Below are 17378 nucleotides of genomic sequence, written 5' to 3'. Positions count from 1 at the left end.
TTTCTGAAACCACATTTAAGTATATGTAATCTCAGTTTTTGGTACCTAAACAATGGCTCTATTGTTTAAGAACAATAGTATGTGAAGCATAAGAAAAGGGCAGACAAAATATTTAGAAAGGGAGGGAAATTATGTACTTTAAGTATCAAATGATATGCCTGTCAGAATCAAGCAACAAACCTTAACCATTCAAACAATTAGATCACATGTGCTTTCCTATCAATTATGCACAGTAGTTGCTATGAGACATCATTCCAACCAATTTACTGCAATCCAGTTCTCTCATTTCATCCAATGGCAATTTTAACACGGCCCCCAACTAGTAACCCTTTGAGTTAACCCTTCCCGGTCAACATAACCAACATCGATACCCACGTTTTTTTTTTTTTTTTTTTTTTTTTGAATTGGTCGAGCCTTGAAGCTTTTGGACAGTTATTGGGTGCTCTTGAGTCATTGATCCGCTTACTAAGACCCTGACCCAGCGAACATTTTGTACAATTTCTGGATGGTCAGACACTAACAAATACAATTTCAGTCCCACATTTACCTCTTCTATTGGGACCAACATGAATAGTGAAGCTGTATTACCAGCAACTGTGTTAAGTTTTTCGTTTTATCTATGGAGTATGCTATGTTGCTGTTTTTGGATTTGGGGTGGCTTTGGGGGTGTTGGCTTACCTTCGGTAACCTTAGGGCCTCCTTACATTCCTAGTGTCATTGTCCTGGCTGCTCAGCCCATACAGTGCACAGGATATCATGGCTCACTTGTTTGATTAGAATTAAGGTACACAGCACATCCCCAATGTTACCCCAAAGCAATCCATTGATTTTCATGTTATTTCATTTAATAAATTTCGACTTCATTCAATTATCTTGTCTCCATTTATTTTCACTCAGATCCATTCTAGGCAAAACAGGATCTTCATTTCGAACAATAGACTAAGTAAATTTTTAATCCAGCCTTATCATTCGATCCAGTTCGATCCCCATTAGGTAAAACAGGATCATCATTTTCGAATACTACTCATGATACTTTTACTGTATTTATTTCGAACCGTTTTATCAATCGTTGCCCACAGGTCAGATAATTAATTGGAGCTAATTTATTAGCTTAGGTTAATTATCGAACCTGCTTCTCCCGCACACAGATTCCCTTGCTTAGCATCCCGCTTTAACGGGTCAATATTCCCGCCGATACTTTTCCGCCATGTTTCTTCTCAATGATCGGCTGACGGCAATTATCTCTGAAACTACGGCCAATATAGATCCTATAAATAGACTCCACTTGCATTCTCCACCTCTGCCAAATAACTCAAAAATAATTTTACCGCCCACCCACCCAACGCATGTCCTTTCTTGGTTTGCTCCTTTTTTTTTTCTTTTCTCTTTCAGGTGTACACGACGGGTCGATGTCATCAACCAATCGCCACCCAGCGCCTCGGTCCTAGAGTTTTTCCTGATGGCAGGTTTTTTAGCCCAAGGACTGACCATTTGGGATGTGCTGTGCAAATTTTAGCCGGTGGTTTCATTTCTGAATCTACCCTTTTCAACAATCCTAATTATGTGGTCTCTTACACTGCTTGGCCACGGTCCACAGTGCTCACATATACAATTTTTACACTGCCTGGCCACGGTCCACAGTGCTTACAGATATTATTACACTGCCTGGCCTCGGTCCACAGTGCTTACAGATATTATTACACTGCTTGACCACGGTTCACAGTGCTTACAGATACAATTTTTACACTGCCTGGCCACGGTCCACAGTGCTTACATATACAATTTTTACACTGCCTGGCCACGGTCCACAGTGCTTACATATACAATTTTTACACTGCCTGGCCACGGTCCACAGTGCTTACATATACAATTTTACACTGCCTGGCCACGGTCCACAGTGCTTACATATACAATTTTTACACTGCCTGGCCACGGTCCACAGTGCTTACATATACAATTTTTACACTGCCTGGCCACGGTCCACAGTGCTTACATATACAATTTTTACACTGCCTGGCCACGGTCCACAGTGCTTACAGATACTATTACACTGCTTGACCACGGTTCACAGTGCTTACAGTTACAATTTTTTTTTTTTTTTTTTTGCACTGCATGGCCACGGTCCACAGTAATTTTTTTTTCTTTTCTCTTTGTTATTCTCACCTCCTTTAGGGGTGTTGGCTTACCTTCGGTAACCTTAGGGCCTCCTTACATTCCTAGTGTCATTGTCCTGGCTGCTCAGCCCATACAGTGCACAGGATATCATGGCTCACTTGTTTGATTAGAATTAAGGTACACAGCACATCCCCAATGTTACCCCAAAGCAATCCATTGATTTTCATGTTATTTCATTTAATAAATTTCGACTTCATTCAATTATCTTGTCTCCATTTATTTTCACTCAGATCCATTCTAGGCAAAACAGGATCTTCATTTCGAACAATAGACTAAGTAAATTTTTAATCCAGCCTTATCATTCGATCCAGTTCGATCCCCATTAGGTAAAACAGGATCATCATTTTCGAATACTACTCATGATACTTTTACTGTATTTATTTCGAACCGTTTTATCAATCGTTGCCCACAGGTCAGATAATTAATCTAATGTTTTTTTTCTCTGATTGGCTGATAAAAAAGAAACGAGGTGTATAGCTTAGCTTACACATTAAGATATCTTGATATCCTTTGCGTTTACTTTGTAGGAACTAATTACCGAAAGGTATGTGGCTGTCTATCAAGTGTTAGTACTAGTAATCGTATGGTTTGGAGTGCAATACTCCTTTGTTACGAGTGATTAATCGTTAATTGCACGACGCCATCCGTGGTTACGTGGTTACGTATCCGTGGGAATATCTTTCCGAAACTGTTACCACAAGAGCTAAGAGTAACAAACATTAGACTTGAATACCTTTGTGTCATTGTGGTATGAAAATCTTTTTGGAAGCATGTAGTGGCAGGGTGGTATTTTTGTGGTTGAAGTTTAAAAATTTCCGGTGTCAACATTCAAATTTTTATACACAACCATGGAGGTAATAAAAATATAGATGGAGATACCACTCCTACTATTATATTGTATTGAATCGTTGATAGCAAACTGTTGCTTTGTTGCTTTGGGAAAAAGCCATTAATTTTGCTTTCGCTAATGGGAATACGTGAGTCGAAGAGAGTTTGAATAAAATCACGCTACATTTTTAATTTGTTCATTGTGTGATGACAGTTTTGTTTATATAACATAAGAAAACCTTGCAAGAATAAGTACAGAACCTCGAATTTGAAATGTTTGCTGCTCAGGGAATCCTCGGCAAATTTTGTCAATTTTTACATATTTACTAATGCCAATCTTTCAATTATATTCTATCAAAGTTTTGAGGCAGCTGTTATTTTAGATCTAAAGATATTTTAGCAAAGAACCTTTCACAAACAACAAAGAATTCGCAAAATTTGAAGAAGTTTACCTCTCGAAAGTTTCCCGATAAAATAAAAACTTCTTTTAAAACTATAAAGAAATTATTTTTTGAAAAAAATTCGTATTTTACCTAGAAATACGAGGTTTCGTTGGACAGAATAACTTTACTTTAGTTCTTATAATCTATATTTTGACTGATTTTTGCTATCAAGGATTTGTAATCAAAGGAGGCCGATTTGAAAGAAATTTCTAAAGAGTTTTATTACTTCTCTGGCTGCCTCTATGACACAACACACATCTTTTGCATCTTTCGCACAACTTGAAACGTCATAACAACATATGATTGTCAATCGAATAGAAGAGTCTGACTCTCACAGGAAAAGTCTCTTTTGGGAATTGGATAAGTGATTTTCGATAAAAAACGCAATTAAAATGTTTCGAAAAATTATTTAATCAGGGAAAGAGAGTAAACAATAATATCATTACTGCAGTAAGGGTTGGAATATGAGAAATCAGCAAAAAATCAGGTACTTTGTATATCCAGTGTATAATAAATCTTTGTTCAGACGGCCGAGAAGTAAGTGTGAGTCCCGGGGGGGGGGGGGGTACTAGGGTTGGTGAATGAGGGGTATGTGCGGACGGGACCTCCGAAAACCGACCCTTAGAGAGACCAAATTTTAGTGAAAAAGTGACCCTTAGAGAGACTTTTTCGAAAAATTTTCTCTGATTCTCAAAAATTTCCTACCCTTAGTGAGACTTTTTTGTAATTTTTTCTCTCAAAATCAAATTTTTTTTCTAAAAATCGTGATTTTTCCCACCCTTAGAGAGACTACTTTGAAATTTCCTGATTTTTGTAACCCTTAGAGAGACTTTGAAAGGTGAAAAACCCGACCCTTACCGTCCGCACATACCCAGCACCTATTTTTGCCTAAGTACCCCCCCCCCCGGGGTGTGAGTCCGTAGATATAAGTTTGGCGTGAAATTATGGCTAATCCTCGATAATAATTTTTGGGGAAAATTTGTCCCGATAAATACAATATTGTTATAAATAAGGAAGGATCGCCTATAACCATAACTGCAGGGAGGGAAGGAGGTAAAAATATTTAATCCTGTAAGCTTTCAGATATAGCGTCGGCTTGAATAGGGAGTTCCGATGGCCATTATGAACATGATGTCACACGGCTACGGGCAAATTAGTTTCAGTTGGCGGAGGGCGGTCGCACCCTACCATTCGAATACTACTTTAAGGACAAAAACCTTCGCAGACGGAAGTTTCTGCCAGGTAAGAAATTAACCTGAAAAACGAGAAAGTTTTTTTCGCGAGAAATAAACTGTCCTACTCAGTTTTGCACTGTTTGCTAAATTTTTGATTGTTTTATGAGTTTTTGTTACCAAAAAAAGGTAAATTTTATATGAATTCGCGAAAGTTCTATCTGTGAAATTTCGGTTAAGACCATTATTCACGAAACTTAAATTCGCTAAATTTCGCGACTTTTTAACTTTGCGAAACTTTCTGCCCGCGAAACTTTCTGCCCTTAAAGTATAGCGTTTATCAAATAAAATTTAAACCACGATTTAACATGTGTTAAATCCAAATTTAACTTTCCATATGCTTATGACATAGATTAGGGGTAGAAACCAATCAAGTAGTCAGACGGCTGAGAAGTAAGTGTGATTCGGTAGATATAAGCATAGGCATAGCGAGATACACTGCAAAATTTATGGATGAGAGCGGTTTTTACGACACTGTAAATACTGTCTTCGTTTTATCAAAAGATAATCAATATGTCATAAACGTCTGCACTCCCACATACATTTTTCAGGGTATCTCGCTACGGCTATGTAAAAGTTTGGCGTATAACATTATGGTGAATCCTCGATAATAAGATTTTGGGAAAATTTGTCCCAACCGTATAATTTGAGACTAATGGATAATTATTTTGTGAGTTACGAGTCATTTTCAAGCTCTACCAATCCTTTTACTTAAGTAATTAAAAGAAATAGTGACGGAATAGTTACGGATTTTTTGTACCAATACACGGGTTTCGAATTAAATTTTTGCTTAGCTTTAGCTTTGATTCCATGTAAATTTGCACGAAAAATATCAAGTAAACAGAACGAAAATTGGCCGTGTGTCAAGCAATTTTAGCTCATTTTTCCATTTTGACAGACTTTATGGGTCATTATGAAAACAAAAAACATTAAAATAAAAAGTCAATCGTTTAATCATATTTCTTTTATTGAATTTAAAATAGAAAAACATCTTTTGAATGAACACCTGGCTTTCAAAAGAGAAGAAAGGAAATCTATCAACCTTTTATAAGGCATTTCCCCTTATCGCTCCTTTTATTTACTTGATTTTTTCTCTCGCGCCAGATTTAATTCGAAACCCGTGTATTTTGAAATACTGGTGGCAATGAAGCTCGCTTCAAAGACACAAAAGAAGATAGACGTCCAGTCGTTTATATGTTCTATTTGGGTGAGCTGGAAACGTTAGATGAGCTACGGTATGTTGTTGCGTGTAAAATAAATAATATTCTACGAGTTCGGGGACTTTTAATATAATATTTGAAACTGTGTGAAAAGTTTGGGAACCATTGTAATATAGGATAGGAGATTTTTTTCTGATACACTTTTTTATAAGAACGAAATTTTGTAAGAACATAAGGCTTCAATGACCAAAATGTTAAAAGCAAATTAAAAATATTTAAAGGCTTGAATCCCAAAAAGTGAAGCACATTCTAAGGTTGGGTTTTCTTATAAAAAACGAAAGGGAAAAGGTTCTTGTACCCTGTCTCATATTATTCTGTCCCCGATTGAACTCCTCCTACAACGAGGATGAAAATTTGAGTGTAGAAATTGATCAAAGTAGGGATAGAAACTATATATTTTCACAATTTAAGTCCTACTAGCAAATTAATATTATTTTCATCCCCGTTCGGAATTTAATATAAAAATTGAAAACTGGATTTTTAAGCTTGAACCAGTACAACTTCTATTCCTATTAGGATTTCAATATAAATTTTTATCCCCACTGTGGGGAAAATCCCGGGACTTGAGACAGGCGTAGTGAAATACAGTAAAATTTGAATTATAACGTTAAATAAAATTCAAAAAAGTACCCGCAGCAGTAGATTAATACGACCATGTAAATTTTTTGTATTTCGTTTTTATTTCTCATTCAAGTTCAACCATAGTAAAAAAATTATTTCCAAAGATATTTGGTTTTATAGAAAAGTGAAAAAATTGACAATATACAAAAGAGAGCTTCACCCAAAACCACAAAAAATTCATAAAATAGTAAGCTCACATTAAAAATCACACTGTTCAAAGAAATCAAAGTACATCGATTTTGTTGGTAGAATTTTTTTTTAATCCATGTTACAGACTGTAAATATCGTATTGTTGAAGATCTAGACTGGAATCATGTTTGATCGTCCTCCATCGATTGGGATGCATGCTCCAGTCATATATGAAGCAGCTCCTGACGCTAGGAAACAGATAACTGAGGCTACCTCGTCAACTGTACCAGCACGACCCAGGGCGTGCACGTCTTTGCTTCTTTCCATTGCACTCTATGAGAAATTAATCGCAATGATTTCAAGCAATGGTTTATTATAGTTTACCATAACATATGACACATCCCAGCAGGCACACAACGTTGTTTTAACGTTTGTCTAACGTTCACAACGTCCATATAACGTTAGATGAACGTTGAAACAACGCTGTGTGCCAGCTGGGATACAGCGAGAAAAGAACTGTGAGTAGAAAATATTTATCGTATATGAAAAAGTTTACCTATCATTTCTAAATAAAGCAGGGAAATTACCATCGATTTTGTTTGTACAGTACTAGTACAGTTGGTACATTGTGGTGAAAAATACATGATATTCGTTGATCTGTTCTGTAATCTACCTTATCGACCAAAACTTAGTCGGCCCTAAGTGATTAAATTTTGGTTTTGTGACTAAAATTAAGGCTGACTAAAAATTTGGGCCCACTAAAATTTGGGTCCACTAAAAGTTTAGAAATGGCCAAAATTTAATTATCAGTTGGCCCTTAGTGAATAAATTTTGACGAGGTGACTAAAATTAGGGCCGACTAAAAATTTAGAAATTGCCAAAATTTAATTATTAGTCGGCCCTTAAGTGACTTAATTTTGACGAGGTGACTAAAATTAGGGCCGACTAATAATTAAGGCCAACTAAAATTAAGACATGTCTTTTGGCAAACAACACATTAAAGATCATCTCGTATAAATAATTGAAAAGAGTACAATTTCTACTTTATATAAGTTGTCTGTTACAGTATCTTTTTCGAGACACACTGTAAAGTGTACACTTCTCAAGGTGCCCTGGGTTAAGAGATTTGTAATTGTAATTTCATTTTCAATTAACGAGCGTTGCACTCCTTAGCATGTTTCTAGCGTACTTGCTCTATTGTTTTAAATCCGCCAGTGGAATTCAAAGGGCGGTTATTATAGCTAAATTTTTCCTGTATCTTAAATGGATTAAACAGGCACTAGATGAAAGGGCCTTCTGTACAATGATTTTCAAGTTATAGAAATACTTTAGAAATGAAAAAAAACTACTACATACTGAGATTGTGGGATGGTTGCTACTTGAGGTATTTTCGGTAGCAATGATGCTTGGGTTGACACAGTTGACACGAACTTGGTCAGCTCCTAACTCAATTGCAGTAGCTCGCGTAAATTGATCCAAAGCTGCTTTGCTGGTACAATATGCATTTACTCCAATTTGCTGCAACAAAAGAAAATTTTCGGCTTAGGGTTGAAGTTGCTTAGCATTTTAGCTCAATTTAAAAAAAACTTGCTTCAGCCACCCCTCATATCATACCTTATTTATGCTTATTGGGTCAAGGGCTGCCGTTTAACCTTTTATAGGGGAGAAGAATTGGCTTATTTTAGGGCTCGAGGCTTAACAAACTGGTTGCTTTTAAAGAAGAAATGTGTATAGTATGAATAGGTGTGTGTGTGTGTGTAGGCTATGAAATGAGTCGAGAGTTGGTACCACTACTAATTATCAAAGTTTAAACACAGTATGTTAGATACCCAAAATTCAGACCAAATTCTCACGTGACGGCTCCAAAACGAAATGAAGCGATTCAATTGGTTACATTCAAGTGTTACGTCACTTCTAACCAATAGAATGGCTTCAACCGTCACGTGCGAATATGGTCTCGTGAAAAGGAACGAGGCAACTGAAAGTTCTGAAGAGCTCGAAAAAGAAAAACTTACTGGTCTCGAGCTACCAAGGGTCGAAACATTGACAATGTTGCCTAAAAGATTAAACAATACACGGTTTTAATAAACGCAACATCTTTTGGCGCATTCTAAATTATCCCGGTACAGACCATTGTTACATTGACCCATTTAGCCAGTACAATAGAATATTTTGAACGAGCTTAATGGCCATAGGGATAGAAAATACACGTCTTAATGTGTAGAAATTTAGTGTTTATTGCTCAAAATTCCAATCTCGAATGTCAAGATCATAACATACTGGTATTTTTCCACGGCGATCTTTAGAGTAATGTTTAAAAGTCGGGGAAACCAAAAGTATATTTTTGTAATTAGTGCATTACTGTTTTTAAAACAGCCCGATTTAACAAATTTTTTGATAAAAACTATTCAAAATCGGGAAATTTTTGAGTGTAAGTTTAAATTTAGATCCCTCAAAATCGGAATCGAATTAATTCCCGATCGGGAAGGGCTAAAGATCTCAAGTTTTCACTGGATATTCGTTGTGTTAAATATCGTCATTTTTTCTTTACGACCAAAAATAGGCATTTTTTAATCCGATAAATCCAGATCGCCTTGTTTCGATATGAAAAGAATTTTTGGCCATTTTTTTCCCAAATTAGTTTCTCAAATTACTGCTTTTGTTCACCACAATAATCTTTTTTCCACAAACAGTACTGTCCACAAAGGTTTTTATTCCCCCAAAAATAATTTCACTTTTACAATATACTACTTTTACAATATATTATCTTCAGAGTACCATCAAGTTTTAGTTTATTTGTAGGGAAAACCATTTTAGCTAGAGATAAAGATATTGGAATGGCGAAGGCTTTCTTGTAGTAGGGAGAGTAAAAATGAATGAGCTGACTTTAACCTTGAGTTTTCTTCAAATGTGGGATAGCCATCTTGGTGATAAGAAAAACAGATCTGGAAACAAGAATTTACATAAAACCTATAACATAATTAGGGTCCGACCAATCAGAGAGCTTGTGTATATACCTCATTACACGATTATTACTAGGCAAGTATTTAGCGGCCTTGAAATTTGCACAATCTGAAATTAACACGAAAATGCTTTCTCAAGGAAACAGCAGCTGGTTTTAATTAAGGGGTTTTTTATTAAAACACAATTAATTCAATTCGTGTTAATAAAATGACTAGTAATATTCGTGTAATAAGGTAGTAATTTCTCTTTAAGTACATGATTCGCATTAGAAATAGTTCTTCACGTGTAGCATCTAAAAATAGACCCATTATGTAAACATTAGCCCATCAAAACGTGACATTTGAATTAGCGTAATATTAACAAATACAGACAATCAAGTGTTTGAAGTAGGTACACTTTAAGTACCTCTTCATCTTGTTGCAAGAAGCGACCTGTTTAGCTGACAAAGGGAGACAATATCTTGTGCCAAAAAATCAAACACAAGCTTGATGAATATAAATCGTAAATAGGGCGTTAATCGTCCTTATTTGGAGCTGTGTTCATTCGTCTCTTAGTACACGACACCCTTGCTGCAGTGAAATTGCAAATTTATGTACCCTGAGGACGGTAAAGTGACTGAAACGATTTGGAACAGCTCACAGTTTTGATCCGCAAAATCGAGGAGGGTAAAAATGCTGATTTACCGTCATCCCTAGTCAGTCAGGACAGAAAAATGAAAAAATAACTATCCATCTCCGTAGCAGAAAAACAGACATACATGAACTCATTAATTTACATGCCAGTGCAGAAGGGACAAAATGAAAGAACACAAGCCAGCTGGCACATAACGTTGTTTAATCGTTCATCTAACGTTATATGGACGTTGTGAACGTTAGTTAAACGTTGAAACAACGTTGTGTGCCAGCTGGAAGTCGTTTACCTGACATTGATGTTCATCATTTGATCAAAATCTTCCGTTGATGTTTGAAGACATGTCCCCATGACTAAACCTCCAGCATTGTTTACCTGTGTAATAAAAGAAGTTAAATTACTCAATGCGTCTCAGTACTACTTTTTCACTCATATGAACGTACCCCAGCTGTCACACAACGTTGTTTCAACGTTCATTTAACGTTATATGGACGTTAGATAAACTTTGAAACAACATTGTGTGCCAGATGGAACCTTATTGAGTTAAAGTCCTGGTATGTTAAAATTTCCATGACATTCTGGCCCCGGGAGGGGGGGGGGCAGTCAGGCAAATTGACTCTAAAAGAGTTTAAAATTTGAAAAAATGCACTGTAAGGGTACGAATTTCACCAATTTTTTTCTGCACTGTAAGGGTGCAATTCTAGAAGCAATTCTAGAAGCCATTTTTTCGCCGCACATACCGTCAGTTGGTAAACCCACTGCCCCCCCCCCCCCGGATTCTGGCATAGCATCTAATACCAAAGGATTTGACTTCGTCAATATCAAACTTGACAATAATAACTTACCAAGACATCGAGACGTTTGAAAGTATCCATGGTTGTGTTGATAATATTCTCAATGTCACTTTGAACTGTAATATCTCCAACAATTGCCAGAGCCTGTTAATAAAGAAATATGAAAGTACATTTTCGTCTTTACTTTTATAGGGGATGTCCTGGATACGCAATTTCGTGAGAAAACACAAGATTTTCCGTACCTTTAGATACAAACCCTTTCCAATATCATCCCGGGAAAAGTACCGGAAAACTGACAAGAATCTTAGTGCGGAAATGGAAATCTTATACAAAACGACGGTAGGACTTTAATGTTTCGCGCGTTAACACCTCAACAAAAATCACGGTCATGAATTTCTCAGCCACAGTAGGATATTATCCGATAATTTTGATTGTTTATTACAAAGTTTGAAAGGTCAGCTTTGCACCGAGATGGCAAGAAAAACACTGAAAGAAAACTTTGAAAGAAAACTTTGAATGGAAGGATTTCTGAATGACAAGATGGTTTAAATTCACGTGAAACAAAAATATTAACGTGATTTTTTCACGGTGTTCGCTTTGCACGGTAAAGAGAAGGGGGGATTTCCATGTCAGTGTGGGATTAGACTAGTAAACCACGTCGTTGTATTTTGCTGTAGATTGAACTTGCAATGGATCAATTTCTATATATGTTCACTGAATACAATCTTTCCAATCCACTCTCCCGCGGCAATTTCTATTTTTTATAAGAACTCTTTATTATAAGCACTATTCCCGCGTTCCTGTGTCCAAGGAAAGACAGACGCTTGCTAGTCTAGTGTGGGATCTAAATAGCCATCCTTTACTCATTGGTCACCCCTTATTCACCTTGACGGATAATTCAAGTCCTTATAGGTATTCCTTCGTACTAGAGTAATTTCTAGGGGGTTGTCCTGCTGCTGAAACAGGGTAAATATATCATAATTCTAATTTTCGAACGGAAGAAAACGTTAATTCATCTTTTAATTGAATTACCTTTTGCTTGCTTAATTCTTCACATTTTTTTGCAGTTTCTTTCAATTTGCCTTCGTTACGATCTGTAACGACCATTTTGGCACCAGATTTTGCGAACATGTAAGCAGTGCCTTGACCGATGCCTGATCCAGCACCTGATAAAGATATTTGAAAAAAATTGATTAATCCTTATATCAATAAGCTTATAATCTGTCATAAAAGGTATCGGATATACCAGAAAATGGTTCGAAGTTATTTGGGAGACAAGGAATTCTAAAGTGTACAAGGGAATTGAAGATATAATAGCACACATTGTTGCAAATTCTACGATTCTACTTTTCGGACTAGGATTCCAATGAAAATAGTGTAATAGACGTTTTTTATAAGGGTAAACTATATAAGAACATAAAGACTTCGATTCCCAAGATGTTAAGAACAAGTGAAGAACATCTTTAGGCTTTGCGGACTCTTGAAAACCGAAATTCATAGGAAAACGGACAAAAGTACTCAAAAAATGGCGAAAATAAGAGCATGTTAAAAAACTTTTTTTTCAAAAGTTAACAACATCCCAAGGCTTCAAAATTTTTGGATGTTCTTATAAAAAATGTGTTATCAGTCTCTAAATAAAATAGTGAATCACTTAGTTGGACGACAAGATGTTTTTTGTACCTAAGGATGTGACACTCTAATGTTTTAAGTCGCTTACCCCAGAAAAGCGGTCGAAACATTTTATGAATATCAATAGAATAGAGTGGAATATAATTCAGGGGTAGAAGATATTATAGAAGAAATTATCTTTACAACAAACCTGTGACCAGCACTACTTTTCCAGAGTAATCGAATGTAACATTAGCTGCCATCTTTAGTTAGATTTTATTCTTGTAGTTATTTTGAAAGTAAACCTTTTGTAGAAGCGCTGTCCTCTGCTTGATAGTTCAGCTCGAGAGTGATTCTTTCTTGCAAAATTTGTGTGTTTTTATAACAGCAAGCGGTGTTGTGATATCTTTTTGAATGACCATTTATTGTTTTATTTACAGGCGCATGCGTAGTGTTGTAAAAAAATTGTCTTAATTGCTGATTTGATTGAAATTTGGTTGTTTTTAATGGCGTTTCAACTGATTGTTTTGGTTTGGTTTTCATTGTATTTTCAGATAAAAACAATTTTCACGAGCCCATGAGAATTAAGATTTGGTTGACAAGCTAAATATTTGTATTGCATCGAGAAAATGATTTGCTGTAAGAGGAAATTGAATGCTAATATATTCTATTCCCTTCGCAATCATTCGCAGTCTTTTCTGTTGGAAGGTAATTAATTGCTCGTTATATTTCATACTAATGAAGTTTAATTGCCATTAGTACGTGTGCAGAATAGACGATATCGACTTAACGTGAAAACTCATAATTGACCTCCGAAAATTGCCCACAATGCTTTGTGCGCAAAAAAGTTTACGGTGAAATTTTCTCCGCACGAAGTATTGTGGGGAATTCTCGGGGTTCAAATTTGAGTTTTCATGTGGAGCCGATATCGTCTATTGATATGTCAATCCCCTCGGCAGTAACCTGAGATCAGATTGTGATTGTTTTCTGCCCACCACGCTGAAACTCTAAAGGGATGGGTGAATAAACATAACAATCTGACAAATATGCTTAAATCGTAAGCAGGACCGCGTGATTGTGTTTATGAATAGGGCGCCGTATCAGGAAAATTTAGTTTTTGACTTTCCGGTGCACAACAAGATTCTTGTTGTAGAATTTTCTGCGGGAGGGCTATTTTCCTCAGCTGGTTAATTTTCAAGGGTCTGCAGAGGTTTACCGTGCCCGTAAGAAAATTATGATCAGCTGTTATCATTACTCGGCAGTAAATGTTATATTTTGCGTTATTATTGTAAAATACTTACCTCTCTTTCAATGAGAACCCTTGAACATTTTAAAGACTATACACACCCTCATCAAAGTGTTAATGTATCCTTAAAAAATATCCATCCTCCAATGTTATTCTTAACTCATCTAAGTGCATCTTTTCAATAACTATCGGTAAAGCTTTGTCATTTGGTAGAAAACGTTTTTCGGCAAAAATACGTTACTGCTTAGAGAAAAAACCGTGACGTCTAGTATAGGCTAACAAATTACCGGCACCGTTGTGTGGTTTACTCAGTAAAGATAGCGTCTTATTTTTCTTCAACTACCGTGGCTTGGGAAAAGACAGAGTAGCTCTATTGGGGGCTTTTCCAAGTGTCTTATATAAGATATCTGTGATGCCACCTTTATAGAGCGTCTAAATTGGCTGCCTTTACTTGAGGTAATACGGCTACTACACAGAGACAGAAAGTCGAAATGTGCTGTATAATCGGAATCAGGGTCTTATCACAAAATGGAAAAACGTGCTAACAAACGGACGTTTTAGATGCATTTACACTGCTTGCTATCTCATAAAACGTAAAAATAGATTGAACTTTCAGGAATCGACAAGTTTTAATAGGTTATGTAATGATTTTTAACTTTACGCGTTTTTTTATAAGTATAAACTATATAAGAACAAAAGGCTTCGATGGCCAAAATATTAAAAACAAGTTAAGAACATTTTAAGGCCTTGCAGACTCTAAAACACCCAATTTCTTTAAGAAAATTGACAAAAATACTCGAAAAATGGCAAAAATAAGAACATGCTTAGAACATTTTTAGGCTAAACCTTAAAACATCCCAAGGCTTCAAAAATTTTGGATGTTTTTATAAAAAAAGTGAATACAGTTTTGAAATATTTCCAAGTCCAACAACGAGAGAGGATTTCGCAAGTAAATAAAAGACATTCCAAGTTTTGTTTGGCTGTTGATGTAAGTTATTTAAAGGCCATAAATGGTTTTAAAGCTCCAAATACGAAGACTAAACACGCTAGGGTCAGCTTCATACTGGCATCCTTAATGAGATTTTCTGTCTTCTAGTTAAACAAGTAAAGACAGAAGTAAATACGTCGCAAAAAATCGGGGCGAACTTGGACGGAAATTTTGACGTCCCCTAAACAATTTCGCGGGCGAAGTCGATATTTTCTTCTTTTTGGCTGAAAAAGGTGTATGAGCGAAAGGAGTGCCGAAATTTTTCCAATTGTTTTTTTGTTTTGCTTACCAAAAAATGCTTTAATTATAAGAAATTATACATCGTTGGAGAGATAATACACTCTTCTCGAGATGCATAAATTTATTGGTGTCCTCGTTTTCAAACAGATTTCATTGCTATAAAATTACATATTCACAATGATAATTGTGTATTGTTTACACCTCATGAGACATTTTGAATTTCAAGTACTTTTGTTTTAGAGTTAATGTTTGCCTTTTGGGAATTTAAATTGGTTTAAATCTATAATTTCATAGCAATGAAATCTGTTTGAAAACGAGGACAAAAATAAATTTATGCATATCGAGAAGAGTGTATTCAGAGCATTTAAATCTTTGAGAAAAAATATTCTAAAAATTTCAGAAAATGAAGATGAAAAATGAGGCCGCAAAAAATGGACTTTTTATCCTTAGTGCTAGAAGCTCCATTTTTGACACAGAGGTTCTTTGAAGCCCCTGTAGTTGGAATATTGTTTTAAAAAGAGGGTATGTTTTCTGATCCAGTTCACAAAGAAACTGCATAGGAGTTATCTTAAGAGTTGACGTGAAGCATTCTAAGTAGTGTGATAATGCACTTCAAAAACTAGCTAAAAGGGAGGATCCAAAAAGCCGCATATAGTTGTTTACCTTTACCTAGACTATGTTATAGTCTACCTAGACTATGTTATAGTCTAAGACGAATCACTATCAAAGAAAAAAGCCCAAAGCCGAAGATAATTCGCCAATAACGGGTTTTTTTGCCGAAGAGTTTACAGTCGGTAGAGTTGCCAGTTTCTTCGAAACTCTCCTGCCGATTTTTTCCGTATACCGCCATAACGCCATTTTTCCCGCCCTTAAAAATCACTGTAACGGACGATAACATCGTCTAACCTTTACCCTGTAAAGCTTTTAGATATGGATCGGCGCACAAATAATTTAGTTCTAGTAAAAATATCATGACTCAAAATGGCACTAGTTATTTCCAAAACTCCACATTGCGAGGATATAACTGACTAATGAAATGATCAAATATTATATCATTGGAAAGATAAACGAGAGTAGAATAACTACTTGAATCATCAGTAAATGTCGTCATAAGAACTGTTTTTGATTGGGTGAGAGGGGTGGTGACATTCTTGGAGCAACAGACAATATTAAAATTCATTTTTATAAATACGTCTTATTTTGAATACCTTCAAAACTAAAATCCAATTACTTTAGAAAAAAACTTATATTGAAGAGAAAGCCCTACCAAAAAAAATATTACTCAGTAATTCAAACAAATATAGCAGCACGGGTTTAAATTTTTATTTACAAAATTATGACTAATTCCATGTAAACGTTATTCTACAAAATATTTTTACAAGATAACACCCCTGTATCACAGATCTACTGGGACCCCACGCCCAATGGAAGATTTGGCCAAAATTTCGCCCCGGTGGGAAATTGACTTTAATTTTGTCCCCATTCGAAATTCAAAGTTACAAATGGCACTCCAAAACCATCCAACTGGATTTTTAAGCTTGGAACAATAGAATATTTATCCCCATTGAGTTTTCGATAGACTTTTTTATCCCCGCTGTGGGAAAAAATTCCACCGGGGCTGTGAGACAGGGGTGTAAGATAATTCTAGTTGTTCAAGCAATTAGAAATCAACTCTAATTATACGAAGAAATATTTACATTACAGTGTGTCCAGAGTGGAGAAGATAAATGGGAATCTCCCTAGCCTGATCGTTCATCTTACTAGAGTTTAGAGTATCCTATATTAAGATGTCAATAGACCTTATCGGAGTTTTTGATTTTTCTAAAAAAGCGATGCATTGTGGGATTGTTTCGAGTGTATTACAATAGAATTCCCTCGAGGAATTCCTAATCCCTCGAGGAATTCCTAATCCCTCGAGGAATTCCTAAGAGATTTATATTGTAATACACTCGAAACAATCCCATAATGCAACCTTTTTTAGAAAAATAAAAACTCCGATAAGATGTCAATTATCAATTGAATTGAAATGACAAGGACGTTGAAGGAAGGAATTAGGATGAATTTCATTTTTCATCACCATACTCCTACAAGTTATTGAGAAGACGAGGAAAAGATCATGATTGATAAACAGGAAAAGGAGGGTGGCGCTGAAGCTGTAAACGTTTCTGTCATATAGTTGCCCACGAAAAGAACTTCCTTTTTCTCACATTGACAAAACTTTAAAGAGCCCGTGACATTTAGGGTGACAAATTTCACATTT

General features: G+C 35.9%; 1 protein-coding gene across 1 annotated transcript; it reads right to left on the bottom strand.

Annotated features, from left to right (window-relative positions):
* Positions 1-6609: 6609 nt before the first annotated feature.
* On the bottom strand, positions 6610-13104 carry LOC136821958 (uncharacterized oxidoreductase TM_0325-like). Its single transcript, XM_067078178.1, has 8 exons — positions 12856-13104; positions 12069-12202; positions 11088-11180; positions 10532-10617; positions 9541-9593; positions 8664-8704; positions 8005-8166; positions 6610-6981 (listed from the first exon to the last, which is right to left on the bottom strand). The coding sequence occupies exons 1-8, from the start codon at positions 12905-12907 to the stop codon at positions 6820-6822; spliced, it is 783 nt and encodes a 260-aa protein (XP_066934279.1). The 5' UTR covers positions 12908-13104; the 3' UTR covers positions 6610-6819.
* Between the last annotated feature and the right edge of the window lie 4274 nt (positions 13105-17378).

This window comes from Clytia hemisphaerica, unplaced genomic scaffold (genome assembly GCF_902728285.1).
Source record: "Clytia hemisphaerica strain Z4C2 unplaced genomic scaffold, Clytia hemisphaerica genome assembly, whole genome shotgun sequence".
Taxonomy (NCBI): domain Eukaryota; kingdom Metazoa; phylum Cnidaria; class Hydrozoa; order Leptothecata; family Clytiidae; genus Clytia; species Clytia hemisphaerica.
Note: the sequence above shows the minus strand (reverse complement) of the source record. Positions and strands in the feature narration are given on the sequence as shown.

What these genes read in the sequence shown, in the direction of transcription:
- LOC136821958 (XM_067078178.1), bottom strand. Translation starts at nt 12,907, where the DNA reads ATGGCAGCTAATGTTACATTCGATTACTCTGGAAAAGTAGTGCTGGTC. An exon ending in AAGAATTAAGCAAGCAAAAG is followed by an intron (nt 11,181 to 12,068) that starts GTAATTCAATTA and finishes CTTTATTAACAG; the next exon opens with GCTCTGGCAATTGTTGGAGA. An exon ending in GCAACCATCCCACAATCTCA is followed by an intron (nt 6,982 to 8,004) that starts GTATGTAGTAGT and finishes AATTTCTCATAG; the next exon opens with AGTGCAATGGAAAGAAGCAA.